Source organism: Mchenga conophoros, linkage group LG6, assembly GCF_057382185.1.
Source record: "Mchenga conophoros isolate Kocher_MC1m ecotype Shallow Benthic linkage group LG6, M_conophoros_male_GT1.1, whole genome shotgun sequence".
Taxonomy (NCBI): domain Eukaryota; kingdom Metazoa; phylum Chordata; class Actinopteri; order Cichliformes; family Cichlidae; genus Mchenga; species Mchenga conophoros.
This window is the reverse complement of record NC_140531.1, coordinates 39,780,213-39,806,368: the sequence shown is the minus strand read 5'-3', so window position 1 is coordinate 39,806,368 and position 26,156 is coordinate 39,780,213. Positions and strand designations below refer to the sequence as shown.

The window sequence follows — 26,156 nt, the reverse complement described above, 5'->3', positions numbered from 1 at the left end:
TGTTAGAGCTTCGGTAAAGCCCGACCAAACTGGACCATGAATAAAATAAGGCTTGATGAGTCGAGGAAATCACAGTATTGAAGTGAAAGCATGGAAACCAGTAAACTAATAAAATTTATTATCTTAGTATTTCTGATACAAAAGCTATACCTTCACTAGCTGAAGCAGATGGCCTCCCCTCTCTGAGCCCAAATCTGTCTGACATTTGAATTTTTACATTGCAGTTTAAAGTGATTTGCATCAACTGCTTTTTGGCAGTATTAAAAACAAGAAAAATTAAAACAACACCCTCGATAACAGCTTTGTAATGAAAATATATGGGGCTAATTTAAATGAGTGTTACTATTAGAAATATCAGGCACACAAAAATGACCACTATGACTGACAGATTTAAAAAAAAAAGAAAAAAAAAAAGGAAAATTTCTGAGCCAGAAAAAGCTGGCAGACAGCTGGACGTAGCAGGGAATGTTAGCTCAGATCAGAAGACAGCTCACTTTAATGAAAACGAGCTCACAGTTCTTTGAGTTTTCAAAGTTAAAGTCACAAATGAAAAGAACACAAAACTAAAACAAAAGCAACACAGTAAACCACATGAGAAAAATTCAATTACAACAGTTCTGTGCTGGAAATGTTAAGTAGAAATGAAAAAAATGACACCTGTAATTTGTATATTTTTAAGAAACAGTCCCCAAATAAAAGGAAAGTAAGTATACATTCAACTTTGTGAACCTGAACCTTGTGTTGCACTTTTTTGCAAAAAAAAGTTAAAATTTTCTGCAAGTTGACTAATCAGGGAATTATGTCATTGATTGCACTGTTTTAAGTTTTACAGGTCATCACAAAAACTACCTCAGTATGAACCTCTCTAAAACCCTAGATACAAACTAAAGTCGCCTCTATTTGTTAAGGAAACTAAGATCTCCTGGCATCTGCAGTAAATTGCTGGAGATGTTCTGTCAGTCTGTAACTGCAAGTGTGATTTTCTATGCTGCGGCCTGCTGGGAAGACAGCATCAGAAACATGGATGCAAGGAGGCTGGGCAAAGCAGTGAAGAAAGCTGGCAGATTGGACACACTGCGGGTGGTACAGGAACAGAAAAACATCAGTACTGGATGATCATTCGCACCCACAGCCATCAGGCTTTTAAATTCTCATACAAATAGGACATGAGTTATGTCAGACACTCAAGTTTCCCTTTGGGACCAAGAAAGTTATTCTCATTCTTATCAATGCAAATGTTCTGGCAGGAAACCCAATGTTCACCAGCTGAACAATGAAATGAAACTTGACTTTTAAACAGTCCAAGAATGAGCAAATCAGAAAGCCAGCGAGCCTTCATCTCCTCTTTTGAATTCAGTTTGTAATAACTTCTGTGCCCTCGTCCTTTCTTTTCATAAGTACATTTTTATTTGTATTTTTTCCCATTCCTCACACTGACCAAATTTTCTCACAGAATAAATAAATAAATAGACAAACTTCTCCAAAGATAAAAACAAACAAATAAATAAAAACGATCACAAATAAACAAAAACAAACAATCAAAAGTTGGAATCAGCGCGCCAAGGAGTTTCGCCTGGTGGTCACGTGACTTCCATCCTAGAATACCTGTGAAAAGTCGGTAAAAGTCAGATTTCTGAGGCTTGCGATCATTTTATGTTCATTATATTCATTATTTATTTATCGAAATGGTTTCTTAACTTTGTTCATAAATATCTAATTATAAATTATTTTATAAATGCCTGATTAGTAGCCAGCGAATGTGGCTAAATTTTTAGCTAACTGTGCAGCAGAAAAATGGCGACTAACGGTCGTGAGGAGGAAAACACTGCTGCCGATGCTGCGATCTGGAGGCAAAGGCTGCTCAAATGCTGGAACTTTGTCCTGGTCAACAAGTTTTTGTTCCTAAGTGTGTTGGGGGTTGCTGGTGGTAAGTGATGACTGGTTAACCCACCAATTACTTTGTTCTGAGCGGTATGGTTTTGTGCTGCTGTTAAATGTATTTTAATTTCACTTTATTGTGATTATTCCAGGTTATTGTTTAGCTGCACAGCGCTCTGTGACTAAATGTCTGTGGAAGTGTTTTATAAATAAACTTACAGGGTTAATTTACTTCTGATGCAAGTCAAACAGTATGAGGCAAGTCAACAGGCTTAATCACTGAATTTTAATCAGGGTAAATGTGAATTAAAATAATGTCAATATTAATTGCGCATGCGCCAGTGGTTTCTTTATTTCCTTCTTTTTCTTTTATGTTGATAGCAGCTGTTATTAAAATGTTTAGCTGGTCACAGATGATCAGAACTCGCTCTTTTTGGCATATTTGTTGCAGGTGAAAATCCCACCAGGTTAAACAGCTACATCTAGTGGGCTAATGGAGCCATCGCAGGTGTTTTCACCGTTTCCACTGTTGACAGTTGAAAGCTGCTGTTGAAATAATTCAAATAAAGTTTACATGGGAACATTAGAAAAGGTTGCTCCTGCAATTTATTTACTAAAATTAAATATTACAATAAAACAGAAAGAATAAAAAAGAAATACAAAATAAAAACCAAATGTGCTAGTTTATACCAAAACAGCACTATTTCTTTTTTAAATTGCAAGTGTAAATAAAAATACTCATTGTTCGTTTAAAAAATCTAACAGACAGGGTTTACACTGATGATTCATTCAGAGTAACTTTCATTTTTATCCAAATCTTTTACAAAGTTGTGGGATGGAAAAATTAGCACGATGAAGGCTAAAAAACAAAAATGAAGGGTTTCTGTCAGAAGTGACTAACTACCAGATAGGTCTGTTATCTAAAAAAAAAAGTCGTCTTTGGGGGGATTTGGAACAATGGAGATATATAAATCCTTCAGTTGAGTCTCATTGTTTTAGGCAGTGAGAAACTGTATTTGGTATAATCACAGTTGGCTGTGTATATACTGTTTTTTCAGGCTTCTGATCCATGGCCTGGTGATTCTGCCAATGATCTTTTTCTTGTTTGTGAGGCGTAACCCCCTCCCTGTCATGAGAGCGGTCACTTTAGTCACTGCAATGCTGATCTCATCCAGGTAAGACACACACTGAGGGCGGTGTTCTGTTGTAATCAGAGGGTAAGTTCAGATGTAATCCTGGATTTACAGGCTTATGAAGGTGGTTCACTTTTTCCTTCCTGGCTTCTGTTAGGCTTTATTTATGACACATTTTTCCATTTTCTCAATACTGCTACTCGTGTTGCAGCCAGTTTCTATTATTAATTTCTGACATAGTCTGACCTTCTTTGTAAAATATGTTGGTTTAAGTGAAGCCAGATAAAGAAAAGGTTTTAGCAAAGGCCTCACAGCTGACCGAGTAAATGTTTTATAATTCCATAGCTGTTCAAGCACTAACAAATGATGTGCTGCCTCTCATAGCTCTGCTGCATTGCCCCTCATGTTTTTGTGCTGTGAGGAGAAACTGAGGATCAAAAGAAGAGTCCCTCGCTTCATGCTGCCCATCTGCACCAGCACCAACATGAACGGAAGCGTCCTTTACGAAGTGGTCGCAGTCGTTTTCATCGCCCAGCTCAACCGCATCAATCTGAACTTGAGCCAGTTATTTACCATTGCGTACCTCAGTATTTCTGTTGTTTCAGGCCTTTAAAAATGCATCATGCAGACTCTGAAGAGTCTGTATGCTTTGCTTTGGTGTGCAGTGTGACGGCAGCAGCCACCAGCATCGGTGCAGGAGGGATCCCAGCTACAGGAGCAGTGACCACTCTGTTTGTTCTGACAGCGGTCGGCTTACCTGCTCAGGATGCCTCTATTCTGGTGGCTGTAGAATGGCTCCTGTAAGTTTCGCTTTCTGTTCATTTTAATGTCTGACACATTACTACTGCTGCCTTTTCACATCTTAAAAACTGTTTGCTGTGTTTGTGTAAAGTTCCAAAGATCTCAGCAAATTCCTGAAGTCCTGCAGTAACTCGAAGTAACTGTTTTGTGGGGCTTTATCATCTTGCATGTCACTGTGGAGGAATTTCAGCCCACTCTTTTCAACAATGCTGCTTCAGTTCATTCAGGTTTTCAGGCATTCATTTATGCACAGCTCTTTTTCAGCCCAGTTCTAGCTGTCGGCAGATGGCCTCACATTTGACTCTAGAATAGTTTGATATACAGAAGAGTTCATGGTCGGCTCAATGACTGAAAGCTGCTGAAGGCCTGGGGCTGCAAAACAAACCCACATCATCACCACTATGATGACTGTTCATATTTGTATTGATGTGCTATGTTTAGCTGTTCATGTGTTTGAGGGTTGAAACTCATTATCAGAGTTCAGAAAGAACAATTTGCTGACTGGCTGCGTTCTGTGGTCATTCTTTGCCTTTCAGAGATCGATGCAACACCATCGTCAACGTCTCTTCAGACTGCATTGGTGTGTCGATCATCTATGAAGTGTCCAAAAAAGAACTGGAGGAGCATAGACAGGAAATGATACAGTAACTATGATGACTTCTTTTCTTTTTAACCATAAGATTTTCTCAGAGGTGCTTAAGGCCCATTTAGGATTTGTTGTTGTTACGATATGATAATTTAGCCTTTTCTTTTTTTGTGTCCCGTTTGGATCTTTAGCCACCAGAATTGTTGTCTTAAGGCCAAGAAAGATGCCAAGTTGTTTTATTTTACCAAGTGGATCATCATGGCCTTGCCATATTGGTCCATTTGATTGACCTTTATTATAATTATGAATTTATTTTATTTTCGGTTGCTACAAATGGGACAGACATGACTGGGGGATAGGACAGGGAGAAAGAATGAAAGAAAGAGAGGGAGAGAAAGAAAACCAGAGGGGAGAAGAGACGGTGAGAAGGGGGGGAAGAAAGAAAAAAAAAAGAAAAGAAAAACAAACAAAACACCTGGATCACCTGTATGGAGAAAAAAAACAGAAGAGAAAGCAAACAGCAAAGAGCAACATAATAAAAAAAAACAGCACCATCACAATAAAGCTAGCAGTAGATAACAGTAGATACTAAATAATAAACTATATTGTGCAGCATGCAAGATAGACAGCACACAATGTGCTTTGAGGCAGCAGCCAAGAAAGGTGTAGTCCGCGTCTGTGAATACCCGTGTGTACACCTGTGTGCATACCTGTGTGGATCAGCATGCTTGTATTCCAAAGGTTTCTCCATGTAACGATCTGCTAGGGAGTGTGGGGAGCCATAGCCCCGTCCACCAGGGTATGAAGCAGGTATGGAGGAGATCCAGGCCCCAGATATCCAGAGGCCCCAGAGTACAAGGACCCGAGGAGGACCACCAAAGGGGGGGGAACCTTGCCTCCTGCTGGGGAGCTCCATATTCATATTGTCCAGTATGCTCCATCTGTCTTTACCCCTCACAGTCCCCGCTCGCTATTCTCACCTCCACACTCTCCCTCTTCTTCCTTTGTCTTCGGTCAACAGTGCCAAAGTTTACAAATTTACACCAGCACCTTAAATGTGTCATGCATGTGCACATCTGCAAAACTTACAGCTGCCTGGGATTTGTGGCATTGTTGCTCTGATTATGTCATAGCCATTGGCACAGCACCAAAATTACAGAATCTGGTCCTCAGAGGACTACCTGTTCTGAGATCAGTTTCACCCACCATATTTTGAAATATTTAGCAGTTTAGTGACTCATATTAATATATCCCTTAATCTTTTCATATTTATTTTGGCCATAGTTGGAGTGAATATCTGACTTTATGGATGATAACCTGTTTGTTTATGTGTCTGCATGTTTCCACATACATCTCTGTATTCGGCTTTTATTCTAACTAGGAAGCACTTGGGTTTTGAAAAGTGCTTTACAAATAAAGTTATTATTATGTCAAAGCAGCTACAGTTCTAACATTATGCCTTACCACAAACCAAAAAAGGTGAAAAAACAAAAACTAGTTGAAGTATTAGTGGTGTCCCTCAACTCACCTGTGCTCAATAAACGGAATGAGAAAAAAAGAAAAGTCAAAAGTGGCCAGAAAAGAATGGCCAGAGAATGGCCAAAAATTTGACCAAGTTAAAAAAAATCTTAATCTTCAGGCTGCAGAGACACAAAGATTTCAACAGAACAATTACCGGTTCCCTCAACAAGGGGAAAGCTATAAGAACATGCATTATTTCTCTATCCTCTCAGGGCATCTCACAGGAAGTGCAAAGTCAGGGTAGAGTAGCCACAAGAGACTGAAACCCAAAACAAAACGGACACTAAAATAGAGCAGATACACTGAAGACACTGCGCTGTCACTGAGGAAACACAATATTTTCAGGTCAGTGCCAGTCACTTGGGTCAAATTTAGGACCAACATACTGACTGTAAGAAATAGATCTACAGTAAGTCCTCATTAAAACCACAGTAAGTGGCAGTGTTGAGGGAATACGTCCAGAATACCTTTTTCATTTTGTCCCACCAACCAATTAGCTGACCTGAGGCTGCTGTGGCTGAAACGCTCCCAGGATGTGCTTCCATAGTTGGCCATAAGTTTCCTATGCAAATGATCCTTCACCTCTGACCTCTGTAAACAGTGCTGAGATAAGTTTTGTGGGCTCAGTCATTCATTTTGATTTATTATGAATTAACCTTATATGTTTAATATTCATACCAACATGGGGAAGCAAAATGCTCATCTCGACGCTTTAAAATGGGATCAACTGGAGCCAGCCTCAAGTGGTCACTGGAGGTACTGCAGTTTTTGGCACAAGAGGCTATGATGGCTTTTTGCGGTTTTCCTCTGTGATCGATTAGTTTGATGTCATTTTAAAGATGCAAATGCAGCATTGACATATGTTCATGTGAAACATGAGACAGAGGTTTTTTCACGTTAAGCAGGGAAATGACGGCAAAGTCAGACAAACTGATAAACTTTATTTAAAAAATAAGTATAAAAAGTCATACAAAAGACTATAAAGAGAACATTTAACTCACAATAATCAAAAGGCACAAGTAACCAACTTGATAAGCCGCACACTGCACACACTGCAGCCTGTTTGGTTTTGTTAGTTCAAAGCTTTCAACAGGCAAAAGTCGTAAAGTTTCTACCAAACAAAATCCAAAGATTCATTTCGTTCACAGCATTTAAAAAAAAGATCTGAAGCCCTGACAGGAAACAACAAATCTGTGCTGCTGGAGTTTTAGGTGGAGTCCTCCTTCCAGCGAACATCGACTCCACTCAGAGGGCATCCAGACCAGCTCTGTCAGCCCTCCTTCCACCAGACCTCCGCAGTCCTGGATCAAAGTTGAGGCACCTCACAGAGTCAGGATCCTGGACCGACGTGGCTTTGCCTAACCATTCCTGCAGAGCAGACGATTTTCAGGGTTTAAAGGCTGCTTCAGGGAGTCTCAGTCGTTGGCAGCTAGCCCGAAAAGCTCCAGCAGCTCCTTGTTGTCCTCATCGATGAGATCAGCCGGCTTCTCCCCGCAGTCGTTCTCCAGCTCGGGGTCGGCACCCAGGGAGAGAAGAAAGCTGAAAGAAAGATAAACCGTCGTCAGTGAAAAAGATCACCATGCTTCAGTGTCAGGGAGCGTGACCTTCTACATCTGTGGAGCCACTGTAAACATGATGTCAGCCTCCTCCAGCTGGCTCACTGCGATTCGTGTGGCTTCCTTGGATTTGCATTGCACACAATCTTCCCTTAAGCTAAACTTTTTAACTATAAAGGAGAAAGTCTCGAGGCTCACCGTGCGATGTCTGGGAAGCCATCACTGCAGGCCATGTGCAGAGGGGTCCATCCCTCCTCGTCTCTCTGGTGGATATCTGCTCCATACTGGACCAGGAGCTTCACACACTCCAGGTTCCCAGACAGGACGGCCTCGTGGATTGCAGCCATGCCTGCTCAGAGAGGAAAGCAGGACACAGTTAGCGCACTGAATAAAGTCTGAGAAGAAACATTTCTACTAGTGTAACTGAGCCTTTCATTTGCGTGGCTCTCACCGGAGTGGTAAATGGTGTCGAGCGTCACTCTCTGGGCTCGGATGAAGCGTCCAATCCTTTCTAGCTCGCCCTGTCGCACATAGTCCTGGAAAAGGATGTCATTGGGGAAGTGGACACTTCGGATTGGCTTCAGAGAAGCAGCGCCTCTGCAGGTGATTGGGATGTCCTGGCTGCAAGGTTTGATTCCCAAGGTCTGGGATGCAGGGCAGTGATAGTATTTCATCATGGTCTCTGCAGAAGTTTTCAAATGCAGCAACTAGAAAAAGATCAGTCGGTCTGTTCTCAGTGTGGCTCTCTTGCTTTCTAGTGAAGAGTTCCTCTGAAGGCCCGGCCTCCCCGTGGGTCTTTTTATACTCTGTCGGGCTATTTTAGGATGCAACACCTCACAGATCCAGTGGCGAGATTTGGAAGATGAGTAGTCCCTCTGGCAGGCCGTCCCACTGGCCTGTCACAAGCTTCACGTCTCCAGACATTACAGCCAGTAACCCTTACCGCTGCTGTCACCCCCACATGCCCAGATGCTGTTCACTTAAAGATAGCGGTGACATCTTGCCAGCTGGGAGGGGGTGGGAGAAGATGGAGGCTTCTAGTAAACACCAGGCGGTGTTGGTGGGGGGGTCACAGAGGGGTAAGGTTGCTGGCATGTGGAGGCTGTTGACCAGTAACTGCCTGACACAAACAGTCAAGAAAGGACGACTGTCATCATGGTCATCATTATGTGTAACACAGGATGGGTAACTTCCAGATTACTGGGGTTTGCATCATCCTCTTTATCAGTAAGGCAGCACAGTCTTCCTCAGACTCCTTAAATGTGAAGATTTGCTTCATTTCACTTTAAGCTGTTTTTGTCTTTCGAGCTGTGCGATGCTAAAATACAGATGGATGAATTGCCTTGAAGTTTTGTTCAGTGATAATCTCCAGATGAAAAATGTAAACACATTTGTGAAGTCCTCTGACTCCGCCTCTTTTAAATTTGTTTTTAAAAAAAAATTTCTCATCAAGTTTGGTATTGAGCCTGTGGTGGCTCCTGGTATCATGTAGAGTGACAGGGAAACACTCGGTGCATTATGGGAAAGCCCCAGCAACCTTTACCTATTGTAGAACAACTAAGGGATGGTCACCTGATACAGCCTTAACTACAAGCTTGGTGAAAAAGGAAAGTTTTAAGCCAAATCTTAAAAGTACAGCCTGAAAACTGAAGGTGATACACTGATTATTTAAGACCTTGCATGCGAAGAGAAAGATTTTAAGTTCTGGTTTTAACAAGAAGCCAATGAAGAGAAGCTAATATGGGCAAAGTAAGTAATAATAAATAAGATGAAGTAAGCATCTCTGCTTAGACAGCCTCCCCTGTGACTTGAATAAATGATGGCGTGGATGAAAAGTGAATGCATGGAGAAATAAAGCAGAATTTAAAAAAAGGCTTTCTGCAATAAAGAAAAGTCTGATGTGAGCCTTTTTTCCCATCTGGCCCTCGCTCACTGACTGACTCATGGGCGTGTTACAGGATTCAGTGATTCATCATCAGATGGTGAGAATGAGACAGTGACTGCGTGCCTGATCATTTTTAACCACAAAAATTCATCCTGGGGACTTTACATCAGCTAAACATGCACCGTCCTGTGTCCACAGCATAGTTTAATCAGTCATTTAAAAAGTTTAGAAACTGAACATCGACGAACAGGTCTGCGGCTCTCACCGAGGAGGGACAATCACACACTGGGTTTTTTTTTATTGACTAGTTATTTGTTTAACCACTTAGTATGGAGCTTTGAGACCTTCACGGTGAAATAAGACAAACCAGGAGACAACCCAGCCTCTGGAGAATAATTAACCGAGCCACATTTTAGGACTGAGAAACTCCTCGCTCCAGTTTCGCAGGCCTCAGTTTGCTGACTGAAAGGCTGCACTGGGAGGGGCAGAGGGCTTGGACTGTTGACCCCACTGCTGACCTCCAGTATGCTGGCTACGTGCCGGAAAGCGGCACAAACACCAGTCAACGGGCACATTAGCAGCCCTGTGAGGCTGTACTGCATGTTCAGCTGATCTGTGAACACAAACAGCTGAAGACGTGCACACACGATGCATTTCGACTTTGCTGGGATTTAATTTTAACTTTAAATACCATAAACAATATGTAGGGTAGTTTTGATTTATTACAGCATTTCAATGAACTACACGTCTGTCTGTGCTATTGATGCGATTCCAGCATCCCAGTTTGGTCCAAAGTTACTTCAGTAATACCTGAAACAAAAAAAAAACAAGAATGCTGTTCACTAAAACCAAATCTATATTTTAGAAAAATAGAAACTGAAAAAATATTGTACTAAGAGGTTGAAAAAGTGTTATAGTTTTAGTCTCTGAGGACACTGACATTTTTGAGTGTTGGCTTTGAGACTGTGGCTTTATCAGGACTCTGCCTCCTTTAATAATTCATGTTTTAAACCTGTGACATAAAAGACTGAAAACACAAATCTGTAAAAGCTAAATCTACAGTTGTAACCTATAGATTCAACAAAAAGGAATTTTTGGTCATTTTCTGCACTTATTAATATAACTACATTTATTATAGATCCTTCTGTCTTCCAGGTCTTTATTTTTGCTTCATTTCATTTTTAATAAATCCCATTTTGATTTTGAATACTCCATATGGGCTTAAATTTATAATCATTTACTTTTGACTACTTTTTTCCAGATTGAACATTATCTACCGTATACAGTTGGGGGAGTAGCTCTCATTTAGATCATGTTTGAAATAAATCGGTAGTGTGTAGTTTCAGTAACAAATAAAATACAAAAAAAAAAAAACAAAAAAAAAAGGAAAAAAAACCAAACGAGGCATTTCATTTTTACATTTTTTTTAAAATTTATTTATTGGCCACCATTTCACATTTTCCACATTAATTTGGATATGATGGAATGCTTCGTTAGGATTCCCCCTCCCACACCACCATCGCTGTTCAGCTGACATCACCTCGCTCTACTCAAGCCTCCCCTCCCTGCCCCACACTCACTCACACGCGCGCGCGCGCGCGCACACACACACACACACACACACACACACACACACACACACACACACACACACACACGCGCAAAGTAAGGGTGCTGCGTAGAGCCAAAAGGGATGCAGGAGGTACAGTATGGGTGAGGGGTGGGGCTGTTCCAATTGTTCCCTCCCCGCTTCAGATATCAGACACGTCTCTCAGACCGACCCGACCAGTAAACTTAACCAATCTCTGTTTGCTGTAGTAAACACATGAATCTCTGATTAGGCATGAATGCAGTGCAACCCATCAGAATCCCCCATACTCCCACCCACCAGGTCTGAGAGCGTCCACACAGGCCAACTCTGCCCCAACCGGGCCAAACCGGCAACAGTTGGGCACAATGGTACATTATTTAAAAAAAGAAAAAGATGACAAGTCCTAAATAATAAAAAAAAAAAAAAAAAAAAAAAAAAAAACTCAAAGTAAAAGCAATTAAATAAAATACGATTTCCCCAAAAAGTTAACTTTGTTCCTTTCAGAATAGTTAGTAGCCGCGCTGAAACGAGGAGACAGAACCGAAAGATTTGGGAATGAAGAAATGACAGACCCCCCCCCCCGAAAGAAAGAAAATAAATTGGTCTCGGCTACAGATGGGGGGGCTCTTTGTGCTACACCATGGGGGTTATTTTAGTGAAAACATCTACAGGATGGCCCCTTTTCCCCTGAGAGATCAGTCCTTACAAAACCGTCACACAAACCTGTGGTCCTATCAGAGGGAGAAGAACACTGGCAGCAGCCCGCCCCCCCCTTACATACAAACATAGGTTACAACGCTCGATTTGCCGATACCCACACTGAACAAATGAACAGCAACGACTCTTTAAAAGGAGGGGGGCGTGTGGAAAAACAAACATTTTGAAAACTTGGATCTCAATGCCATTTTTTTTTTCTTTCTTACATTTGGTTCAAAATATACAAGGCAGACAGCTGATGTGGAGCTTTGCAGACAAGGCATTGAGGTCTCCCACAGGAAATGGTGCACTGTTCCACAGGGTCCCGCCAGGTGGGACAAGACCAGTCTGAGCCAGAGGTTTGGAGGTTGCAGATGTGACGAGCCGGGGAGGGGGTTAAAAAAAAAGAAAGAAAAAAAAAACCCTGCCATGCCAATGATGGACTGACTAGCTGGCGGGCTGTTATCAGGCCAGCTTATTGACTGACTGAGAGGCAGTTAAAGGGGAATAATGAATGTTCACAGGACAGGGAAGGTCCACAAAGAAGTGAAGGTGGTGATGGTGACTGTTTGGGAGGGTTAGGGCGGGACTCTCCTCTCCCTCCGTTTCTGCCGACGTTTACAACTCATCGTGTCCGTCGTCGTCAGTGCCGTCCTCACTATCGGAGTCGTCCTCCACGTCTTCCAAGTCCTGCAGAGCAGAGAACAAGGGTTAGAGATTCAACAAAGTCCAATTTACTCTGTACCACAGATGGTTTATAGCTTAAATATAAACTGTCAACATAAACCACTCAACGACATTAAAGGAACACTTTAATTGAAAAATGCTGATATCTACTGATACAGTCAGAGTTAAAGTAAAACTTTGCTTATTGAGACAACTCAACAAATCCTGCTGCTGCGGCAAACTACCGAAAATAACCCCCGATGTCACCCTGAATCCCTTCATCACTAAACAAGACCTTGAGTCAACACCATCAGACACACAGCTCGCCATTTTGATGACATCTCTGCTTTACAGGGCATTTCTTCTGTCTAGTCTGAGGACAGGTGTGGTGAGGAGAGGTGTGGGATATGTGAAGATGCTAATGGTGACTGCTACGCTGCACGTGCTGCTTTTTTCCTGGAGGCTCAGCTCTCCAGGCGAAGCCCAGTGAACAGCGACAACAGCTGCAGGAGGCATTAAAGGACTGGGCTGCAATTAGACTTGTGTGAAGGGGGGGCGTGGTGGCAACGGTGGAGTGGGAAGGTGTCAGGAGAAAGTCTCCCATGCTAACGTGCACGCCAGAGTGACACAGGGAAGTACGGTAGAGTATCTCTGCATACATCGAGTTTCAGAAACTTCACCAAAGTCTTTATTTTCTTCAAGTATTTGAATCCATAGATGTCGTAATTCTGGCTTTTATCCAGAAAATTTAAACATACATTTTGATCAGCTGCTTACATCTGGGCAAGAAAACAGCTTTGCCTCAAACCTGCACCCAGACATCAGATTATTTGGACATCTACATCCGTGAAAGCTCAAATGCGATACCGGCGAGCATCTAATCAATGAGGTTCAACGGTGACCGCAAGAGTGCCGTCTGTGCACTTCAGAGCACCTCTGTTCAGAGGATCTCACCTCAGGTTCCAGGTCATCGTCATCATCTCCTGCGGGGGCACCGCCTTCTTTGCCGCCACTCTCCAGGAACTTGGTGAAGCCCTCAAGTGTTCTCTCCCCGTTGTAGTCGATCACCTGCAGATGAGACGTCATTTCAGAAAGAAAACCAAGAAAGGAAGAGTCTCCTCTGACTGATGTGCATACTAATCCTCATCCAAAAGACTTATTTCCTTTTGGAAAACACTACAAATAAAATTGGAAATAAAATCTTGTGCACTGAAAACATAAATTTGATATAAATTTGTTCAAAGTTAAAAACTTTTCCATATTTGTTTCTGAGAAATGCACACAAAGCATTTAATTGCAAACACTGAGTAGATTTGCTTATTTTATAATGTCCAAAGCTGCTCTATATGCAGGAAAAAAGTAAAGACAGACGGTCAACTTTTGGAAAACCAGCAAATTTAATTTTAGCATTTTAAATCAGACAATCATGTCTGTCATTGCAGCCACCTCCAGACTCCTCTGCATGCTTCCACTAATCAGTGTCACAGGCTAATCTGCAGACTTATTATGGGGTGACCCTGGTATATAGCACTCGTTTAAGATTCCTGAGAGAAAGTGGCACGAGCATGCCTGGCCAATAAAGCGCAAGGCATGTGCAGGCCATCTTAAAGTGAGTGAAGCCATCGAGCAGGAATGCTCCAGAACCGCACACCAACAAAATGCTGCAGAAACTTTCAGGAGTGGGCTCATGTTTCTGCACAAGGTTAACGCTGCTAAATCAGGAGGCAGTAATAGCACTGAGGTGACCCCAATAGCAATGATTTCAGATTCCAAGAACTCAGCAAAGACATAAATAAGATTAGTGTGAGGGTGGAAATGGCTTCTCTCCGGCTCAGTGATCAGACAAGGGAGTTTCAGTCGTAACATGCCAACCGTTATTAAAACTGGTGTGGCGTTCGGGCCAGTGGGAATCATTTTCTAATGTTTATTAAAAAGTATCAGTATTAGTAGTCATTTGTTTTTAACTTGGATTCATCAGCTTTTTTTTTTTTTAACCCAAATGTGAACAAATCCAAATTCAACATTGTTCTGTACTCTGAAACTAATGACCGACAAATAGTCCAGTAGCTGTCCTGACCACAGTTTTACTGAGGTCACAGATCAAGGAAGGCCAGGTTTCATTTCCTTCTCTAAACTCAGAACGTCCACGTCAGCCATCTCCATCTTTTACATACAGTCTGTTAAAGCAGTCAGCACTCACCTTGCGCTCTTCTCCTGCAGGGAAGAACTTCAAAGTGGGGAAACTGTGGACTTTGACAGCCTCAATCTCATTGGCTGTGGAGTCCATTTTGGCTACAATAGTGTCGGCGCTGTCCTTGTACTTCTCTCCCAGCTTCTCCCAGATTGGAGCCAGCTGTTTGCAGTGTCCACACCATGGTGCATCTAAATCACCACAAAGATTATTCAAAGAAAACCAGAATTTTAATGGTGAATATTTTTTGATAAAAACAGCAACAACCATCAGCTCAGGGAAAACAATGTAACTTTTACAAAACTGGTTAAAAATGACACCCCAGGATGGAGTAAACAGCATCAGCACACTGATGCTTACCAGCTACGGTGGATATAAAGTAGCAGCTGATAAAATCCTTTCTGAAGCCACTGCAGGTTGTGTTTGAGTTGGGTTTGCGTGTCTGCAGCTATGTGCTGGAAGCCCGTCAATAGTGGATTCAATATCTAAGCTAACTTTAGCTAGTGTTGTTCACTGGGAGCAGAAAAGGCCCCGAGGTTACCTCTACCAGCCTGTGGACTGATTTTAAGGCCTTTCATCAAAGAGAGTCAAAGGAGGTTTAATTTTGTTAAAAGGTGTAAACTGCTCAGACACTAGCAGACATGTTTGCACTTATTTGTTTAGCATTTATTTGAAACCTCAAAATGTAATTCTATACTGCAGAAAGAAACTCTTTACTCAATATGCATGGAATGTTTTTCTTTTTATCTCAGTGAGTAAAATTCAGTTTGAAACGCTTTACAGTATAAAGCTAGAAACAAGTAACCACAGAGTGTGCATGCCATGTGCAGCCTCGGCTTCCTGACCTGGCTCTATCCTTTGGCTGGCTAGAAAACGCATCACCTGTCGGGGAATATGGGGCCTTTCCTGATGTTCATACCTCAACATAAACCAGATATGGAAAAAATGCTCCAAAAATAGTGCAAATCTGGACAAGGATCACTAACAAACAATCCTACAGCTAAATTTAACCAGAGCTTTTCAGCATCAAGTGTCTGGTAGCAAATTAATTTGCAGAGAGCGTGCATGAGTGAGCCTCGAGAATGAGCAGGTTTCTGGCTTAGCTTGGGCAAAGCAAGACGATTTGAGTTTCAGACAAGGGGCTTTGCCAAAGCTCGCACCCAAGAGAGTGACTGCAAAAATACGCCATCGCCCCAACAGGTGAACACCCCCCCGACCTGCTTGCCCCACTTCTCATTTAAGGATATGGGAGATAAACACGCTGCACCATAAAATAAAAAAGGTTGAAATGCAGAAAGAAAGGAAAGCTCTTACAGAATTCCACAAAGACGTTCGTCGAGGGATTGAAGGCGACCTCCTCAAAGTTTTTGCCGACCAAAACCTTGACAGGGTTTTTGTCCCAGTCTTTAGGGATGTCCTGGCTCATGAGGTGGGGCTGTGAGAAACAGACAATCACTTCTTTAAAAAGCGAACTGTGGTTTGGAGAGAGTATTTAAAGCACATTCCTACAGGCAAGGATCACACAGATACTTTATGGCATTAAGCGGATTAAGGCTGTAATTGCTTGTAAGATTCCAAAAAGATGTTTGCACTCTGGATGTGGTCATGCAATCGCCTTCACTATGTGATTTATGGAGACTATTAAGTCCAAAATTAACATTTCTTGTGGCCAGAATAAAGTCTATGTATAGCGGTGTCCCTCACCTTGAGTTTGCCCTCAGTGAACAGTTTGCAGAACTGAGTGATGCTTTCTGCAGTGATGGCGTCGCTCTCTGGCTTGTACTTGGTCATCTCGTCCTCCAGAGTGATGAGGCGGATGGCAGGGCACTCCTCTTTCTTCAGGCCGAAGAACTCCAAGATTCGCTGGTTGTCGTCAATGTCACTGTCGATGAAGATGAACAGGATCTGGACAGAAGAGAGGGCTGAGTCAGTGAATGATTTTACTCAAAATAGCCCTCCTGATGCGTGCGTCAGGGTGTATACAGGTACAAAGAGCCAAGTTTAAGAAGTGTGATTAAATGTTTGCCAACTTTGGATGTTTACTGGAGAAAAAACAAAAAACACCTTCAAAAAGAAACGTTTTTCACCATCTTTACCAACAACACATGTGTCTGCTTGGCTGAAAATACATTTTCAATAATGCGTTTTCCTTGAGGTCTCCATATAAAAAACACCCAAATAACACGTTCCTTCATTGCAGGTCACTGATGGCTGGCTCCCTTCTGCTGGACACTGAGTGCTGCACCTTATTTTCTAGCATGATGGAGAATACCCACTCTTCCGATTGAGTGATGTGTACCAACTCTCAAAATTGCTTGTCCACGTGATTAGAGATAACCTCTAACAGTTAGGTTGGCTAATACAGCCAGCCACCTATTGACATTTGTAAACACCTATAATGTCCTTTATGGGCAATAACTGCAGACTTTCTGGAAAACCCCGCATCTCAATCCCAAAAGAAAAACCACACTGCTCTCTTGATGGTACAATTTTGCACTTTACAGTGACAGCTTTGCCGTACCTGACCCTTGAATCCCTCTGCGGCCTTCTTAAACTGGTCCATTTTGTCCTGGAAGTCTGAGGCAGCTTTGGGCAGGAACATGAGGATGTGGGACTTGATTTCTCCGCCGAAGATTTTAGGGGCAGTCTGGAGAAAACAGTTTGACACGTGAGGAAAACATCTGGAGTGCGGACAGCATTATGGTGTGAGAAAAAGGGATCTAAATGCTGTGAGCAGCCCCATCGATTACCTGCTCGGTGAACTCAATGACCAGGGGCAGCTGGTTGGCCTTGACAAAGGACTGAAGCGCTTCTTTGGTCAGCTCACCATCGAAGGTATTGCGTCCCTCATCAAACTGCAAAGGAAACATAGAAACATTATAGTTGCAAATATTACCCACCTGGTGTCACATCTAGTCTGCCTGTGAACACCGGACATAGATTTCCCAGACAGAGCACTTTAAAGTCGCCCGGTAACCCCCAGCAGACCGAAGAGACTTTTATCGGTTGTTAAGAATAGCAGTGGTGCAGCTGTGCCAGGCAGCTCTTACTGGCACAATAGCAGAGAGGAAATTTGGCCTGTGGCGTACTGCCAGCCTGAATGGCACTGAAACTTAAGCTCCAAATTAACCGATTAACCGGTGTGATTAAGCTGCCTGCTCGACCTCAACTCGATTATTCTGTCATCAAACCGGATCTCTGCACCTTGTTTGTGTTAACATTGTTTGCTGTGCTGCAGCAGTTTAAGTTTATGCTTTACTTCTTCTCTGTTACATTTGGCACTTGTTAGCATGCATCTGTGCACGTGTGTTGTACCATCACAATTTACAGATGCAGCTATCTAACAGAGCTTCCTAGTGTCAGCTGTTTGTCATTTCAGCCGCCTTTGGCTCCAAAAAACGAACATGGCAGCAACCACTGCACCAAGGGTTAGTCCAGAAACCAACGCAAGGCATCACAGCAGCTTTTAAATTTGAGTCGAGCTTCCAGGATTTGCTCATAGTTCAGATTTTGCTGTGTGAAAATGTTTCGGTTTCTTGAGTTTCACTGTTGATCATTGCTCAGGGGAAAAACTCATGTAGACACCAAACATCTGAATAAACATGTTCAACAAAGTGACCAAGCAGGAGGTGCTGGCACATTTTACCAAACTGACAACCACTAAAACGATATGAACTACAGTATTTTAGCTTTAGGTACACATTACTGTTTCAGTCTTTTCTAAACTCTAGTTTGTTTTTATTTTAGTGAAAATGTTTTCAAACCCATTTTTTTTAAATCAAGTAATCTGCCATTGTTTTTACATGTTCTTTAAATTTGAGCTCTTTTGAATTTATGTAACTGACATGATTTTGAGGTTAACATTGACATCATGTGAACACGCTTGGCCAATAAAACATCCACAGACTTTTCGTAACTGATATTTGCATTGTAATTGATATTGTAAATTTTCAGCAGTTTTCATTTCCATAGGTTCCTCGTGTTACATGGTTGCCAACGCACCACTTCTGAAAGATCCTCTGGACTTTGACTCAATCTGATGAATCAACAGGCTGACTGTACTGCAGATAACAAACTGATCTCTGACCAACTGCACATGAGATGGCTGTAGTTAATGACCTCTTGTGTAAATTATAGTGAGTTTTATTACCTATACAGGCTTATAGGAAGGCATTCAAATTACATGCATTCATCCTCTGCCTTTAGCCAACGGGAGCTGCTTGGAGGACAGACAGTAACCTAACAACATGCACGGCAGTGAGGGCGAGCAAAGTGCACGTCTTAAACGTTCAAGTAGCTCAAACGAGCCAAGTTTAGCACCGGAGAGCGGATACTGTGGGTTCAACAGCATCAAATTACAGAGGTGTGGATCAGAGACACAGCTGTGGCGTCTTCTGCAGCTCCACTGTAAATACTCACATGGAAGTGCGTTTCACAGGCACAAACAACATATTTACAATGTATTCCGATTACACCTCAGACTGAGTAACAGCTTTAGATGAAATCAGTAAGAGAACTATGTCTTCCTGATGTCCTGTGAACACAGTTTGTCCACATGTTTGTGTACAAACAGACGCAAGAGAATATTTGAGAGTCACCTTCTTGAAGAGGACAACGCTGTCCTTGGACACTTCAAACTTGGAGTAAATGGCATCGCTGGAGGTCTTGGCGAAGGGAATGTCATCTATGGCCTGAGCTGCTTTTTCATAGGCCTGGGCACCAGCAGACTCTGCATCCTAAAAGACAAACAGCAATCCTCTGATTGAAACTTGCAGTAGCTTCAACCTCTGCTTTGATTGCAACACGACAATATATGTATATTTTTAAAGGAAAGGCAGGAATTAGGACTAATCTTCTGCTTTTAGAGATGATACCGTAAACACATTTCAGTTATAGAGATCCGAATCGCACCTTGAAGAATCCGATGACTGCCACCTCATTATCAGCGATCAGAGACTCTGCGTCGGTGACCTCATTCAGGGTGGCGACGGCGGGCCCTGTGCGCTTCTTCAGCCAGTTGACGATGTCATCCGCCTGCCTGCCAGCTGAAACAAAACAGTAATTCAGGCTTTTTAGTTTGGATTTCAATAGAAATAGCTGATCTTGAGTGGGGGGGAAAATGGGTACATGAATATTAATTTGAAAAACATCTATGTGCCTGCCTCTTCTTTGCCCACCTAGTTGAACCCGAGCTACGAGTCAGAGCAGTGCTAAATTTCATTACATTTAGATGAGCTGTTAGAATATTGTTGAAAGCAGTTTTGTAAGAGCCAAACCGTTACCCAAACACAGTCTAACTTTAACCAGCAACAGTCTTAAACAAAATGAAGCCAACACCAGTGCTAAATACCATCAGTTCCTCGACTGGCCATTAAAGGCTCCATTAATTCCCATAAACGTCCAACTTCACAATACACAAAAAAGGCCCGTCAGTAAAGTTTCAGAAATTTACATTTTCATAAATCTTACATGACACAAATTACCTGGGATCTGTGTCTGTGCAGCGCACCTGTACGTTTTTATGAAGGCAGCTTGTCAACAATGAACACTAGCATCAGCTGATTACGTGGCACTCTACCATCTCAACCAAGCATGATTATAAATAAAAATAATATACCAGCAAACAAAATACCAACTTTACATTGCATGCATGTTTTTGTATTGGGGACATAACCTACAGTCTGTGTATAAAAACACGTGCATATTTTATTTAATTTGTCCTTTTTGGCCTGAATTTGTTTTCGTTACAGCAAACCACTCACGTCATCAAGAGTTTTAAGAAAGGTGCAATTGCATGCTGAACAGGGACAATCACATTTTTAAAGAGTTTATTCTCACAATCACCTCTGTATCCCCAAAAACATTAGTAACACTATGCCTAAAAATTCAGTGCACCAATTAGTTTTAAGTACAAAACTATTTAAAAAGCACCAATGGATCAGGCAGACCTTGAAATTTTTGGGGGGCGTGAGATTGAAGTGAATTTGCACAGCACTTCCTGTGGTCACACGTAACACACGGAGGCAACCGACTCACTTTATGGGTGTGAACATTTAAGCGCCTTTGCCAGTTAAAATTTTTGCACTTCTGCAATTTCTGAAACCTAACTGCTCTTTACAACTTCAACTCAGGCTCAGTCGTTTCCCCTTTCATATTCAAGTACCTCAGCAGTTTAATCACCACACAATGATTGAAAAATATAAAACTGTACGCCACATTTGTGAGGCCGTTAAAACATGTTTACTTTCTGCGGGTTTTACTTAAACTGGACTTAAGAGGCTGGACCTGTGATGCAACAGCAGTTTCACTATGAAAACGATGAGGCGATTCAGCACGTAGTCTTTATGCAGCACTTTGAGGTTTCAGGCAGTGCGTGGGAGGCGGCTTTTTTTTTTTTTTTTTAAAGTCAGAGTAGTCGTTTCCACAAAAGCACTTCCCAACCTGCTCTCTTCTCCTCCAGCTGAAAACTGAGTCAGGCCAGCAGAGGAGACGTGAAGAAATGCACATACCTCGACCACGTCCCAGAGGCAGCGTGAGGGGAACGTGCGGAGCAAGGCCCGCCCACTGCCCGTCTAATGCAGCCGATTGGCTGGCTCATGTTTAGGCTGCTGTGCAGATCATATTACTTAGGAGTCACTCGGGCCCGGCTTCAGCAATTTAATCTAAACCCCTAACCCTGTAATAACATCATTTTTATGACATAATAGTCAGTCACTATGCTCAGACAGAACTTAAGATTGCATCATTTCAGAGGCAAGACCAATTCATCAAAGAGCATTGAAGGAGAAAAGTCACAAAGCAGCAATGCACCATCAGCTCAGTATTTTAGCACCAGCTGAGAAACATGATGAATGATGCTAAAATAAATACTATAAAAGTAGATGTGTAGATGTGATTCTTGCTAAAGCTAAAAAATAAATAAATAAAGTGAAAGTCAACAGATTCTAAAACTACTACAAGCTACTTTCAGGTGCTCCCTTATTCACAGGAGATCGTCACAGCGGGTAACTCTGCACGTTTGACAGATTTTTACACCGGTGCCCTTCCTGAAGCAACCCCCAGGGGATTGGTGTCTCCTCCCAATACTACAAAGACAAGTATTGTAGATGTGTAACAAAGGATAAACTTCAGATTTCTCATCAGTTATTCCCAAAGTGTGTAGTTCATATAAATTTCATCATGAGGCAGAAATTAAGCTAAAGGATGAACGTTTAGGATATCAGTTTGTGTTGTGCTGTTTCTATTATACTGCATGTAAAACAGGTCGGTGGAATGAACCAAATATTCATACCAATTTATCTTCTTCACATTTAATTAAAGTGTTCAATTATATATTTATGTTTTTTCTGGTTGTTGACACTTCAGAAAAACTAAAAACAATTGAAATAATAAATCTCTCCACATGAAACTATGATACGACCATCTGGTTTAACCACAGGATGATTAAAATTTACTTTAAGAGTCCTGCAGCTTGCCATCCTTTATGAGTCAGCTACTGTTAATTAAAGCTGATGTTTCTGCTTAAATATGAAAAATGATCATGTGATGGATGAATCAGGAAGGACATTGTGTAACTGATAAGACTCGATCAGGAAGCTGACGTGGAAGTTTGTCATCTTTCCATAAGTCCATCCTTCCCCGAGCTGACGGGGACCTATGCAAGTAGTTGACTAGATGACTAAACGTTACTGCACTCACTACACTTAAATTATTCTTGTTTTATAAACAGCATGGATGTAGACTTCTTTCTACGAGGGCTCTGGTGATCCTACTCCAGAAATGTTTTAATCCACCGTTCTGTTTTATATTAGGCCGTTTGCGTATTTTGATTTGGCAGGAATCCTGCTCGTGTGTGTATACGACACCTGTTCACAGCAATGAAACTTCCTAATTATTTAACAAATTTTGGCTTTTATTAGCTTGTTTATGCAACATTTCTACTCTTGTACAAAAGATCTGAGCCTTCCTTGTGTCTGTGTTTTGATTTAACTTTTAGAAATAATGTTCTTCTGATGTTATCAAGTCTGAAAACAAGGATAGGCTACATTTAGCATGGGGGCCACAAACAAGAATACCTGTAAACCCCCAGAAACAGTCACTTATAACTTAATTGGCTTTGACCTCTGAAAAAGTCCCAATGCTGGAGCTTCTGTTCCTTTATGTTTGTCATCCTGCTAGAACAGAGGCAGTACAGACACTGATAACCAAAGCAGATTCATGACGGTCATCGAGTACAGACTCACTGCTGAAGGAAACGAGATGCTTTCTCGTTTTAATAATCATTTATGCTCGCTGTTATAGTGCGAGTAGCCGCTGCAGTATGCTCCTTAATGACACGTGTCACCCCCAAGGTAATATGTCCCTTGGTATAGTCTGAATCTCTGAACTTTAGTACAGATATAATTTAGAAATGGACACAATCACCTCTGTCTTTAATCCAGCTGCAGTGGCACAAAATGCCAAGTTACAAAGGTCGAGAGGGCCACGACCAGCTGAAACGGCAGCTTGACAGCGTGTGTATGTGAATAACTCAGTGTTAACCGTTTAAATGCTTCCACCCCCTCCCCTCACTCCTATTTTAATTACTTGGAAATCAGCAGCCAGAAACAACTATGGTCCACCCCAATTTTTAAACTAAAACTTATGAATGAAACGCATCCATCCCCACTCACCTGAGTACTCTTTGGGAGATTCCTTGTCTCCACCCTTGAAGAACTTTATGGTGGGGTATCCCCGGACGCCGTACTCTTGGGCGAGTTCTGTTTCCTCTGTGGCGTCCACTTTAGCCAGGCGGATGTCTGAACTCTCTGCCTTCAGCATGCCAGCAGCCTTGGCATACTCTGGAGCCAGGGCCTTGCAGTGACCGCACCATGGGGCATCTGAGGAAACCACACAGAGAAAGGTTTGTATTGCTACCGAGAATGATATCAGATCATAATGGTGGAAAACAAAAATGTGACAAAGAACAAAAGACCACATGAGAATTTGTATTAATCAGCAAATTAAAAAGCTACATTCATCCAAACTATCCATCGGCCATTTCCGCATCACCTTCTGTCCTTGGGGATGATTGATAAGATTTAATTTGTAGTCAGTTCTGATTATAGGTTCAGTTCTTTAGAGAATATTTTACTGACGCCTCAGTGCTTCTGTGATGAAAACTATGTAGAGACTGTAGAAAGTCTATTGAAATAGGACTTGGATGTTCAAAAGCTCAACTGCAATGAGCCTGATGTCTTTTTGCAAAATTGTTGCTGTCAGAAAACGACAGCAGCACTGATGAAAGTGCTCGAGTGCCTGGAGGCATTCGATCCTGATTGATAGGACACTCCAAAGTGGTTCTGAATTTCCATCCCCATTTCATCTCTTGGATCCAGCTTCACAAATTTGTACAATTTGATTTTTGCTCAAGGATGGTGTGTGAGTGGGATTAAAGTATTTGAGTCTCCCTTTGCTTGGCACAATGGGATAATAAAGAGGTTTTCCTAAACAATCAATTCTGTTTATCATCATTTAAACAAAAAAACAAACATGGCCAATATAGTGTCCTGTTATTCTATAGTGAAAATATCTGAATGTTTTAGAGCAACTTAAAGTGAAATTAGCAGCTTTCTTAAAGGATGCTTGTACTTTTGATGATTCCCTTAAGGATCCATAATATATCTGTATGTGGATAAGGAGGGTAGGTTGGTGGTTCAATCCCTGACTCCTTCAGTCTGTATATTAAACATCCTTAGACAAGATACAGAAATCAGAGTTAAGACGGTGTGAGAGTGCCTGACTTAGTGTGGCTCATAGTAAAAAATACTTTGAATGCCCAATTAGAAGGCACCATTGAAATATCACTAATTTACCAAAATAAAAAAATAATGAAACTGGGAGGTGTGTGTGTGTGTGTGTGTGTGGGGGGGGGGGGGGGGGGGGGGGTTATTGCAAGAGAAAAACCTTTTCCAATATTAAAGTTGCACATTTTAATGTTTCCAGGATTAAAATAATAATAATAATAACAACTTGAAGACTAAGATCAGATAATCTTAGATTATAAAGACAATTTTGCTGAAGAACAAAACCTTGTGTGTGCCTCTCTCCTCTTGTTTCACGTTCAGTCGCGAAGTGTACTTATACACTTGGAACCGATAAACCTGCTTATCAGAAAGGCCACGTCAACTAATGACCTCATTTTTTAAAACGTATTGACAAAGAACTAAACTTCCTTGTACCACTCGGGTCATTACAAACACACACAGTTGAACTTTTGTGAAGTACACGTCAACCTAGCTCCATGCACGCAGAGATCCCGCCCAGCTGAGGAGGACGTGGGCAAACAAAGCCCTTCATCCCTCCCATCCCGAGAGCCGACTAGTCCAATCAGCTGTCACACACTTTGTGAAAGAGGTCAACAATCAGACAAAAGTGAAGCGGGACGGGCCTGCAAAGCCCAAACTAACCAGTTTAATAAGCCAATTCAATCGGGAAATGAATTATCAGGAGGTGCAAGAAAAGCGAAAGCTACCGCATGAAACCGCAACAGCCGATCGAAACCTATCTTGACCCATTTATCTGCTCTCCACCATCCCAGCTTTCCTGCATTTTACAATTTGGCGACTCAAATTAGGGGGAAATTTTGTATTAATAAAAAAAACCCACCTTATTAAAAAAAAAACTCGCTATATTTCCCCGATTATAAGATACGCTAAATACTCAGAACTAACACAGACTTCTCTAACTTCAGAGAAGACTCACTGCCTTTTGCTATGTGCACAGCAACTTCCTCAGACACCCCCAAAGGCCCAATTTGAGGCGTGCAAAAAACCCCTTTGTGGCCTTAATAATGCTCTTAAAGCAACAGATGTATCTTAAGTACGGCACTGCACAATTTCTATACAATTCACCAGAGATAAAGCTAATTTAAGGAAATACTATATTCGCACAGATGTTACAAACTGGTTGAGGTTTGCAGAAAATAAATCTGAGGGTCACAGCCAAGTTTTGCCTCCGCGGCAGAGTCCCGTTACACTTCGGTGTTAGCTTGACTACTTTTACCATCACAGCGAGAAAACAGCCCGATGATCAAGGCTCTCCGTTTCATTAAAGGAATAACTACAGCAGCTCTGTAGCTCGGTGAATTACAGTCACGCATGAACGAAAAACCAAACCCAACGTCGGTGAGTTAGCTAACCAGCAGCAACTTATCTCAAGTGTCAAAGTTTAATGCTAACATTATGTCAGGCTTAACTCGGCTAGCTTAGCTCTGCACGAGCTGAGACCGCAGCGGGAGGCTTAGCTTGAGCTGGAGACCTTTTAAAAGCAGTCAGAATCACTTACAGAACTCAACCAGGATGTTGGGGTGAGCCTGGAGAGCCTCGTCGAAGTTACTCTTCTTCAGCACCAGGACATCTTCTTCCTCGGCTATCTCAGCGTTGATGGCCACAGCCAGTGTGCAGAAAATCAGAAACTTCAACATCGTCGCCGTCGAGTTTTCTTCCCTAAAATAGACGAAAGGTTCAGACGAGCTCGGCTACGGCTGTGGTGGAGGAACGGGTGTTAGTTTCAGGTCCGTTTCCCCTCGTTTAAGGTTGGGAGAGTAGCTGGTATTTTGTGTCTACCGCTACTAACGTGGCAGTGCACGCAGAAACCGGAGGGTCAGGCGTA

The 26,156-nt window shown here is 42.0% G+C and overlaps 3 protein-coding genes across 3 annotated transcripts; 1 reads left to right on the top strand and 2 right to left on the bottom strand.

The window, feature by feature from the left end:
- Positions 1-1,578: 1,578 nt before the first annotated feature.
- Positions 1,579-21,356, top strand: LOC146573294 (excitatory amino acid transporter 3-like). Its single transcript, XM_085278019.1, has 6 exons — positions 1,579-1,927; positions 2,937-3,053; positions 3,396-3,590; positions 3,677-3,811; positions 4,349-4,456; positions 18,477-21,356. The coding sequence occupies exons 1-6, from the start codon at positions 1,866-1,868 to the stop codon at positions 18,532-18,534; spliced, it is 675 nt and encodes a 224-aa protein (XP_085134145.1). The 5' UTR covers positions 1,579-1,865; the 3' UTR covers positions 18,535-21,356.
- Positions 6,847-8,234, bottom strand: ppp1r27b (protein phosphatase 1, regulatory subunit 27b). Its single transcript, XM_085278017.1, has 3 exons — positions 7,927-8,234; positions 7,674-7,824; positions 6,847-7,458 (listed from the first exon to the last, which is right to left on the bottom strand). The coding sequence occupies exons 1-3, from the start codon at positions 8,150-8,152 to the stop codon at positions 7,335-7,337; spliced, it is 501 nt and encodes a 166-aa protein (XP_085134143.1). The 5' UTR covers positions 8,153-8,234; the 3' UTR covers positions 6,847-7,334.
- Positions 10,768-26,156, bottom strand: p4hb (prolyl 4-hydroxylase, beta polypeptide). Its single transcript, XM_085278016.1, has 11 exons — positions 25,830-26,156; positions 23,177-23,383; positions 19,416-19,549; positions 19,103-19,240; positions 17,255-17,359; positions 17,026-17,151; positions 16,209-16,409; positions 15,819-15,939; positions 14,514-14,695; positions 13,268-13,381; positions 10,768-12,337 (listed from the first exon to the last, which is right to left on the bottom strand). The coding sequence occupies exons 1-11, from the start codon at positions 25,966-25,968 to the stop codon at positions 12,266-12,268; spliced, it is 1,539 nt and encodes a 512-aa protein (XP_085134142.1). The 5' UTR covers positions 25,969-26,156; the 3' UTR covers positions 10,768-12,265.